General features: G+C 42.8%; 1 protein-coding gene across 1 annotated transcript in view; it reads right to left on the reverse strand.

The window, feature by feature from the left end:
• Nucleotides 1–11,181, reverse strand: part of Pappa (pappalysin 1) — a 252,646-nt gene that overhangs the window by 120,976 nt on the left and 120,489 nt on the right. The window contains exon 9 of the mRNA XM_008833486.3: nt 6,626–6,717. Within this exon, the coding sequence (XP_008831708.1) occupies nt 6,626–6,717 (92 nt within the window). The remainder of the gene's footprint in view (nt 1–6,625; nt 6,718–11,181) is intronic.

Raw genomic sequence — 11,181 nt, forward strand, 5'->3', positions numbered from 1 at the left:
CAGAGTTCATTTGTGTAAATGCTGAACACAAATGAACTCTTTTCTTGGGGACTGAACTCAGGATGTTGTGCATGGCAAACAAATACTTTGCTCCTGAATTACCTTCACAAATCAGTAAAATTATTTGATCCTTACAGAAACTCTAAGAAATAGCAGTATTTACTAGACCATTTTACTGATGGGAAAACTGAGGCACAAGTTTTAAGTTTCTGGACCAGGCTTTAACCCAGACTTCATGTTCGTAACTATGATGTTGTATGTTGCTATACCAATGCTATGTAAAGTCCAACATCCTGGTTATCACCACCACCAACTTTACCAGTATCATTGCCTCTGTTCATATTTCTCAGTGTCTTTTATAAAGGCCTATCTTCAAGTCAAGGAAAGCATTATTTCAAGAAGATCTTTTGGGGTAATTTGCTGCAGTTTCCTCAGAGGGATATGTGACTGGCTCTATGCATCCAGGAAAGTTTAATGTTGTTGTTTACATTTTAATTTTTTTTTTTTGGAAAGTGCTTCCTTTATTGAATTTTCTCATAAAACCTTGTTCTTTTTCTTCAGCACACTGTATGGTTTTTTTTTTGCTGTTTGTTTGTTTTTGGTCTTTTTGAGACAGGGTCTCCCTGTAGCCCCAGCTGTCCTGGAACTCACTATGTAGACCAGGTTGTCCTTGAACTCACAGAGATCTGCCTGCCTCTGCCTCCCAAGTGCTGGGATTAAAGGCGTGTGCCACCACGCCCGGCCATTTTAATTTTTTTTAAAGGTGAAAGGTAGGTCTTCTGCTGTAATTGCACGGCGTTAGGAAAAGAATAATAAATGTAGCTCCCAGCAGAGCCCACCACTTCCTCTCCCCTCCCTCCTCTTCCGTCCTGCCACTGACGCTGTTTTCCTTTTTAGACAATGTTGTTCTAAAGTCTCCTCCTCAGAGTATCAACCAAGAAGACACAACGATTCATCTTCTTGTTTTCTTTTCTCGCCTTGGCTCAGTTAGGCCAGGGCGGCCTGACAGAGGGGCCACAGGCTTGTTGACCCCCTGTTCCTCCCAACAACTGGTGGGGAGGCAGATTGATCTCCAGCCCCCTACCTCTTATCTGCCTCACACACAGAAGGGAGGGTGCTGGGCTGCAGGGAGTGCTAATTGAGTTACTGGCCCTGACTCTAAGGCAGAACTAGAGATGCCCCGTCAGGGATGAGAGAAAAAGTGGTGCTGAGACCTGCTGGGGGAGAGGAGCTGGGAGGGAGAGAGGGAGGGAGGGAGGAAAAGAGGCACAGTGGGAATGCCTGTGTATTTGGGAGATTGGACTAAGTGGGAGTCCTTCTGACTTTGTTTTCCTAACTATTCATCAGTATCATCCAAGATTTGAATCTCCACATGCCTTTAAATAGCTACTAGAGAAACTAGAATTGCTCAGTGGATATAGAGACTACATAGAATGCCTTTCACAAAAGGATAAATTGAGGCTTCAAGATGCTAAACTCCACAAGCTCCATCTCTAAACTGGAACCTGGATTGAACCATCCCCACACCCCTGAAGCATGCAGAGTGGTAAATCAAACAGGATCAGTCTTGCATCTTCTATAAGGGCTTAAACATCCTCTTAGAAAGTAGCATGCTTCCAGTTCCGGCTCAAGATATATGACGAGGTACAACCCCTTTTGGGGATCCTTCACATTTTGTCTGGCTAATTTGGCCATTACCTACCAGCCTTCAGCTTTTATCAGCAGCCTGTCTGTAGTTTGTGATTCAGTGCTTTCAAGAGGAATCCCCACTGCTGAACAATGCCTCCAGCCAGCGCCTGCTGGGGGAGTTATCACTTCACTGATACCGTGGTTTCCAAAGAAAATCCCAGGCCTGGTGTGCGTTATAGTTTTAAAAGGGAGAAAAAGGACAAGATAATTTCTACATTGCGAAGGGTTGTAGTCTGCATTACTCAAGAGGTCCTGTGGGTGGTATTTGTTTTAATAAAAAACTTATTAAAGGGGGGGGAACTAGGGCACTGAGGGTGGGAAAGTGGGAAAGAGAAGTCCCCAGAGTGTTGCATAATAACACATTGGCACCTAGGGAATACTTCCGGATGTGTGGGCTTCTGAAAAGTGAAGGGGAATGTCCCCATAAATCTGTCACCCACCCTTACACTGGTGTTACTGGCCCAGGGAATGGAGTCCTTCTAAATGGTCAGTGATGACAAGGGTAGTGTGGAAGGGCAGCAGCAGGAAAAGAGAAGAGGAGGAAAGGGAGGAAGAGGAGGGTGTAGAGAAGGAGGAGGGAGGAGGAGGAGGAGGAGGGGAAAAACAACAAGAACAACAACTAAAAAGGAGACAAGCTAAGGGAGGAGGGAAAAAAGGAAAGCAATGTAGAATAACAAAGGAAAGAAGGAAGGAAGGGAGGGAGGGAGAGAGGGAGGGAGGGAGGGAAGGAGGGAGGAAGAAGGAAAGGAAGGGAGAGAGGAAGGAAGGAAGGAAGGAAGAAAGGATGGAAAGGAGGAAGGAAGGGAGGAAGGAAGGATGGAAATTGGAATTAAAGGAATGTGCTACCATACCTGGCTTAAGGCATTTTCTAATTGTTAATTGCTGTAGGAGGGCCCAGCCCACTGTAGACATGTACCATCTTGGCCAGGTGGCCCTGGGCTGTATTAGAAAATTAACTGAGCCAAATATAGTGGCACACACCTTTAATCCAGTACTCTCATGGCAGAGGTACACGGATCTCTGAGAGTTCAAGGCCAGCCTGGTCTACACGGCGAGTTTCAGGCCAGCCAGGGCTACGTAGTTGAGACCTTGTCTCAAAAAAGGAAAGGAAACAAGGAAGGAGAGAGGGAGGGAGGGAGGAAGGGAGGGAGGGAAGGAGGGAGGGACAGAAGGATGGAAGGAGGGAGGGAGAAAGGGAGGAAGGGAAGAAGGGAGAAAGGGAGGAAGGGAAGAAGGGAGAAGGAAGGAGGGACAGAAGGACGGAAGGAGGGAGGTAAGTCTTCCTAATGGTAGAATGTCATAATAGGAAAAGCAGGGATCCCTGCTCAGTCTGGAGGTAGTACCACATATCTGTGAACTTAGGTCAGTTAAGATATCACAGTAAATCTCAGATCTCACACCTGGCAGTAAGAGACCTCACATAGGTTCACATTTAATAAGATAAATAATACAGGGCTACCATCCAGTACTATGGCTCTCTATAAAGGATAGTTACTGCTCATATCTCATTCTCTACAGTGACCTGAATCCCCATATTCACACGAGAGGGCAATTTTAGTTCCAGGAAATGGGACTAAACTTCACTGTGTCTTATGAGAAAATTTTACAATGAGGATTCTAAGTGGCAAACAACAGAAACCAGTTTCAGTTAGCCTAAGCAAGAAAAACAAATGCCATAGATTTGAAATACCCAGTACTTAATGGAGGCCTCTCTGAGATGGCTGGAGAGGAACAATTGTATGCTCTAGCATCCAGCTCCAGGCTGAAGCACTAGCCCTGGGACTGGCCTTGGGAAGAAATAATACACTTTTTGCTATATGACCTCAGTTTTGATGCTAGATACTGTGTTTGGTACTTTAGAAACTGCCACTCACTGCATCCTTATCAAAATGGGTTCTGCACTGACTTCTGAGTCTATGTTGTGACTTGGTTGTGTGTTGGGGCAGGCGGAAAGTCTACCCACCTAAGCTGTAGGATGATTGGGGAAGATTAGTTCAACTGTTCTACTGAAGATTGAGCTCTGCCTCATTAGGAGAATGATTCCTTAAATCTGGGAAGGGGATTCAGAGAGTAAACACCTCAAAATATTGACAGACATCTTCCAAGGGAGGTGCTAGGTCTTTCACATTTTCTGGATGAGAATACCAAAGCTTACAACATCAGACATCCAAGTCATGATGTGAACCCAAGGCAGTCTCACCTGAGCTTGTTTTCCTGGCTACTGTCTTGACCTCTGTCCTTCTTCACACATGCCAAGATCTGATGAATGTTCTCTTCGTCAAAGCCTCCCACACTGCAGCCCCATTAAAGCTATTTTTCTTTGTGGGGGGATGGTGTCCAAAATTCTCTGTCTATACTTCAGAAGCTGCTTTTAGAAGAAGAAGGTTTTCAAGATTTAAGGTAAGGAGTTTGTGTTGTCATACAGTCCCTGGAAACAGGGTTCTTAGGATGATCTTTATTCTGCCTGGAATGTCTGTGTCTCTATGTGTGTCAGGGAATTCTAAATGACAAATCAAGGGCACAACTGATGTCTTCCCCAACACAAACACCACTCAGTGTACAAGAATAAGAAAGAGCCTTCCTTTGACACCATTTACAATCCACTCCCCTTTTGTAGTCCATTACATCAATTCCTTCAAAATAATAAAGTCGTCATTCACCCTCAAATCTCTTTAAGATCAGGAGTGCCTTTTACTTTTCAAGTGGCTTACCACAGTAAGCACGGAGTCAGACTTGGGTTTAAATACATCTTTATAACAACTCTATATCTTTACCTTCCACTCTATACCTTTCCTTCTTACTTTGTAAAGTGACGCATAAAAGAGTTTTCATGAGAATAAGAGCTTACAAATATGCCTGACATATAAAGATGGTCAACCAACACTACCACCAGCAGAAGGACCCTTAGAACAAGGTAGAGAATAAGTCTGTAGATGACCTGTGAAGGACTGAGTCTCATTCTCTTGGCAATACTCATATCTGCCAGCAGTAGGGTAGTTCTGATCTGTGGACCCTGTCCATGGACTCGAAGTGTGTACTTGTGAGCATCTTTCTAGTTGTGCATAAAACACAAATGTCAGATGTCAAGCATCTCTTTTAGGGGTCCATGTTCCACATTCCACCATCACCAAGCCAACCTTCTTCCTAGGGGCCCTTAAGTCACATACTATGTTCATACAAGTAAAACAGGCAGATATTTTCAGGTATAGATTAATGATGTTTGGAAAGGGGAAGGTTCTCTTCAAGTAGAGTTTATGATTGTGAGGAATTCAGCCACAGGCATTGGAAATCACACAGCAGAAGGGCAGATTCTCAGAGATCTCACTTAAGGATTTCCATCATTCACAGAAAGTACCCTGAAGCTCAAAGTACGGAAGAGAACTATGGAAGGAACCTTATGGAAGTTCTCAGCACTGGAATAAGAACTTGATTTTCTTAATTTTAATTAAATTTTCTTCCCGCCTGCCACTAGGCTAGTATCAAGCTTTTACCATGAGTAACACTCAACTCAACATAGGGAAAATCTTCTGCAATTTAAAGAGCCCAAGTTCTGTCTAGAACCCTCCCTGTCCTTCCTTCTGTATCTTCTTTTACCCGACAACATTCACAGAGCATCTCCATTGTGCTGCACAGGCCCTACTTGGTGCAGAGGAGATAGTAGCTGCTCAGCAAATGTGCTGGAAATGGAATAAAAGCTAAATAATGCATTTCTTTTATTTATCCTCATGGACCTCAACCTACTAGGGAAAAGAATGTTTAAGCAGAGCCCCGTAATGCGCTGCAGATGCAAAGATGCGATGACATCTCCTTCCTTTAGTCCTCCTAGAAAATTTCCTTTCAGTGAGAAATCTTCCCACCAAGGTTTTCACCCCTCCCGTGGCTGCCTCTTCCCTTTTCAGATAGAGCACCCCTGTCTTTTGTACTTGCAAATGAATTGTGATTAGTTTTCACCTCCAGCCCAGGGGATTAGCCAAAGGACCTTTGATCTTCAGGTATCGATTTGCATCTTAAAGGAAGTATGATCTCATCTGGGCCAGCTCAAAATTCCATCCCTGCCCCCATCCCCTGTCTGTTTACCAGCCTTGGGCTGGCCAGGGCCTCCCAAGTGGGGCTGAAACAACACCATCGGCCAGACTCCTTGTGAAGGCAGAGGAAAACACATTTTCCATCCGATCTGGTAAAGGTGGGAAAAGGAGGTTTGCTTTCTAAACACAGGCTGGTCTGCTGTTTCTCCAGCTACACTGCAGAACAGAGAGACGGCCTAAGGTTCTGGGTCTACATCAAGGCTCCTGGCACTTAGTGGATCCAGGTGAGAGATTGTGCAGAATGGGCTGAGTGGAGACTTGAAATTCAGACAAAATCAGGTGCAAATCATGATTTTTGTCATCAGCCGCCTGCTGATCCACGTCATTCCGGGTACATTACCTAGTCACACATCCAGAGATGTGTCCCATCTCTAAAGAATAAAAGCACACACACACACACACACACACACACACACACACACACACACACACATCTATCATGTATCTATCTATCTATCTATATCTATCTATCTATCTATCTATCTATCTATCTATCTATCTATCTATCTATCATCTATCAATCATCTATATCTATCTATCTATGGCAATAGGCATCCTGCAGAGCTGGTGTGAAGAAAACAATCACATCAGTATGTTAAAGTTGGATAAAAAATGTCACCTGCCATGGGCATCTTCTTTAAGGGCATAAGTTCTTAAGCACAGGGACATTTGACCTTCTGTTTTTCTTCGGTTTTTGTTGCTGTATCTCTTGGTACTTATGACAGTGCCTGGCACATAGAAAACACTTGACAGGTATGCAGCACAAAGAAGCAAATATTTGTTTAGTCATAATCGTGGTTATTGTAACCAGCCAATAAGCCAGAGTCAGAGATACGGTGGCAAAAACTCACCAACGCAGTTGAAGGAAACTTCTTGTTGGCAGAAAAGAGAGCAGCCGTCGCCATTGATCTTGTTCATGTCGTCACATTCTTCTCCTTGGCCTCTGCACAAGGGACATAGAAGAGAAATGTTCCAGGTCAGTTTCAGAGCTGAGGCTGAATAGGGGAAATCCCTTCTTGGATGGTGAACATTTTGTATGATGGTATACAAGTCCCTTTCCCGGTCTCTGTTTCTTGGTTAAAATGTAAACAAAAGGTGCAGGTTTATAAAACATGACTGCATTAACCTTGTGTTTCTGACGACAAACGACAATCTTGTTTCTTTTTGTGTCTTCTTTTGTGTATATGCACACACATGCATAAGGGTGTGTGTGTGTGTGTGTATACATATGATACATATGAATGTGTGTGTGCACAAGTGTATGTGAGTCCAAACACATGCATGTGAGCGTATGTGGATGCCAGGGGACAGTGTTAGATGTGTTGTTACTCAGGAATATTGCCCTCCTTAGTTTTTTATTCAGAGTCACCGATGGACTGACAGGCAGCTCGTACATTGGGCAGGCTGACTGAAAGCCCCGGGTCCAACTGTTTCCACTTCACCAGGGCTGAGATTATAAGCATACATCACATACCTGGGTTTTAAAAAGTGGGTTTTGGGGATCAAACTCAGGTCCACATGCTTGCAAAGCAAGCAATTTACCATTGAATGAAATCTTTCCTTTTTTTCTCTATTTCTGTGGTTTGGGGGATCAAAATCTGGGGCCTTGAGGCAAGAACTCTACTGCTGAGCTCTATCCCCAGTCCAACGCAAGCACTTCACCATCTGAGCTGTCTTTACAGCTCTCACCCTTTGAAACTTGCAGCTGTGGCTGGAGAGATGGCTCAGTGGTTAAGAGCACTGGCTGCTCTTGCAGAAGACTCTGGTTCGAATCCCAGCACCCACATGGCAGCTAACAATCATCCATTCATAACTCCAATACCAGGGGATCCAACACCCTTCTGTCCTCTTTGGGTACTGCACCACATGGGTGCACTTACATATGTACAGGCATAATTACTCATACATAAAAATAAAAATAATTAACAACTTGAAGTCACTTAAACTGGCAAGTAAGACACGGATGAACAAATGAGTGAACAGATCTTCCTGCCATGTGTGGAAAATGTGTGTGGTTAGCATGTTTTGTTTTGATTTTAATTTTAAAAGGGTGGATTTGAAGGGAACCTGGGAGGTCCTTTTAAGGTAAATGTTCTTCCTTCTTGTCTCCCTGCACTGACACCTTTCCCTCACCCTTGACACACACAAAGCTGGACTCTGCTTTCACTCACGTCCTGTCCCTAGGGATTGTCATCTTTTAACTAGAAAGCTCTACTCCCTAATGGGTGTGTTGTAGCACATTGGTTGTGGAGAACTCTGAAGCCTCTGGAGCTTCACTGAACAGCAATGTCAATGTGTCCCCTGTTGCTTTTCTTGGAACTGTTTCCATCACCTAAGGATGGTTTTACAGAGGTTGGGATGGTCAGAAAATAAGCTTTACTCATTCATTTTTTTTTCCCTCAGGCTAGGCTTTGGCAAGGAGAAGGAAGAGCAAAAATTGGAAGACTAGATGGATGGTTGCTTTCTGGAAAGTTCTCATTCTTGTAGAAACAGAAAACTTAAAGTTAAGAAACACATGTTCCAAAAACAACTGCCTAGTCTGTGCAAGTCCTTAGGTCTGTTCACCTGATCTTTTAATCTGTGGTAATTTTAAGTTAAAATCTACCGAAAGCCAACATAGCTAGAAGTCCATCTTCAGTTGCAGTACTCATATATTAGGCAAGTACTCATATATTGCAGTACTCATATATTAAGCAAGTGTACTCATATATTGAGCAAGTGTCAGCTGCATTAGACAGTACAGTGGACTGTCTATCATTCTAGAGTGATCATTGCATGGTATGGTGCTCTGTAGACACTGAGCCTCATTTTCTCATGTGTTGAGATGGAGATAAATTAAGCCTATTTCTTAGAGCCGAATACAAAAATGGAACATAAAGTGTCTGGCTGAGTGTGTAGCACCTAGTAGAAGCCAAAGGAATCAGTTCCTATTCCTACTTTGCCTTGGGAGATCTCTGCAGAGTGTGTGGCAGCTGTCCCTCCCTGTTTAGAGACCAGCTGGGACCTGTCACAGCATGGGACAGGCCTCAGACTTCTCCTTTTACCCGGGCAATTAACACCAGGCAATGTTTGTTGTTTTTAGGAGGTGTCAGAGTAGCAGGATAGAGCCTAGCAATCAATCCTTAAGATGACCTAGGGCATTGCATTGATCTCCAAAGAGCCACCCAAGCTCTGCCCTGTCTACAAATCCATGAGCAAAGCAGCTCTTAGCTGGTCTCAACATTCTCTGCCAGTGACTCTTGTAGGCTGGAACTCACCAATGAAATATTCCTTAGCTATTTCATGGATTATGTAGGGGGAGACATGTTTCCCCATCTGGGCTGGTTTCCTAAGCCACTATGAATATTTCCAACTTGCCTTCCATCACCACTCAAACAGTATGTTCTATTGGTTTAAACAAAATATTAGGGTTACCACAAATATCATCCAGGCACAACAGGTCTATCATTACATAGAGAGCTTCAGAGAAACCTCCTTTGACCTCACAGACTAGAGTTGGGTAGGTGTCATTTTCTGTGTTCACAGGCATTTTGCTTCATCTATTATAGAACTTGTCAAACTGATTGCCTTTGCTTAATGTTTAAGCCCCTTTACTAGGCTTTGAGATGCCAAAGGGGGAGGTAGACTCTTCATCATCCCAGCATCCCAGGACAGAGTATGAAAACTTGTTAGTTTTTCAGCATTCTCATGTTGCACTAAAATACAGAGATAAGTCCCGGTGAGAACTTGCCCCTTAGTACAAACATGGGTTCTCTTCCTTACTGGGTGTGCAAGCTTAAGAAAAGTACTTCCTCACTTTGCGCATTATTTTACCTATATAGTATGATAATAGGACCCACCTCATATGGTTTGGGGGAGGATTCAAGGAGATAATAATGTGCCACAGAATGTTATATGTGGAAGAAGCCCAGTGAACACTCAGACATATTGTTATTATCATATTTGTCCAGTGTTTACTTACATTCCTACACTATATATGAAATTGGGAGAATTTGCTACAATGGATTGTTTACTGCAAAGCTTTTACCCATTAGGGGTCTCCCTGACTGATAGTCCTCTATATTTAAAAAATTATATCTACCTATTTATTGCATGTGTTTGTGTGTGCGAGCATGTGTGCATGTGCCACAGTGCCCGTTTGGAGATCAGAGGACAACCTGGGGACATTGGTTGTCTGGTTCCATGTGGGTCCCAGAGATCCAGTTCTAATTGTCAGGTTTGGCAGCATCTTACTCATTGGCCATCTTGCCAGCCCTTCTCCTTTCTTCAACATTCATAAGCTGAATTCAGTTTTCTCCAATGTACGTGCAAATATTTGGTATCAACAGGTAATCTAAATGTTTGATGCCTATGTAGGGTACTAAGTCTAAGTAATAATATTTCTAAATACTTTTATTTATTATTTATTTTATATTTTATATGTATGAGTTTATTGCCTGTATTTATGTAAGTGTACCTGTGTCGTGCAATACCTGGTGGAGGTCAGAAAAGGACATCAGATCTTCTAGAACTGGAGTTATGAATGGTTGTTAGGTGCCATGTGGGTGCTGGGAACTGAACTTGGGTTCTCTGCAAGAGCAGCTAGTGCTCTTGACCACTGAGCCATATCTATAGCCAGAATATTTTTAAAAATTATTAAATTGTGAATATTGGTTTAAATGGATGATGATGCTAAATTTAGATCACCGAAAAGATATATTTTTTTGCAATATTTTGTCAATGTATTTACATATGACTCCAAAACAGGTAGACTGAGCTATATGCAAAATTTGGTTAAATTTTTTTCACCTAATTAGAAAAACCACAAGTTGCAAGGCTTGTTGGTGATGACTGCAGTGTTTTCTGGACATGCTAAATGTACTCCTTGAGCCTGGACAAACAAAGAATAGGATACTTTCTTCCCTGACGGCTCTGGGCTCAGTTCAGTGTTCCCTTGGTGCAGACTTATCAAAAGCTCGAAGCTGATGTCTCAGTGTCGGAGAGGCTTGTGACTGGCTGATCTTTCCTCACTTTGTGGAAAGGGCTACAAGTTCTGTTACTGCATTTTGATAGGAATCTTAAATACACACAACCAATCATGGGGTTCATCCTCAGAGAAGTGAGGATTTTTACATTCCGTGTTCAAGAAGTCAAACGCTTAGAAATCACTTGATTTGCGCTATAATTCAACACCAAAATATTCTTAGGTTATATCCTCAAAACTAATACTGACAATTCTGTTCTGAATGTATATATTCATGAAGCTATTTCAGAACACTAATATGTATCCATGCGAGATACTGTGTCAGGGTGCCACTGGAAATCGTGGAAGTAATCACTGGCCTTATCTCTTTTTTTTTGTCATTTATTTAAAAATAATAAAAATAAAATTTTCATGAACATCAGAGAACATTTTAAGTATCTCCTC

The sequence above is a fragment of the Nannospalax galili genome, unplaced genomic scaffold, assembly GCF_000622305.1.
Source record: "Nannospalax galili isolate Female #2095 unplaced genomic scaffold, S.galili_v1.0 scaffold34, whole genome shotgun sequence".
Taxonomy (NCBI): domain Eukaryota; kingdom Metazoa; phylum Chordata; class Mammalia; order Rodentia; family Spalacidae; genus Nannospalax; species Nannospalax galili.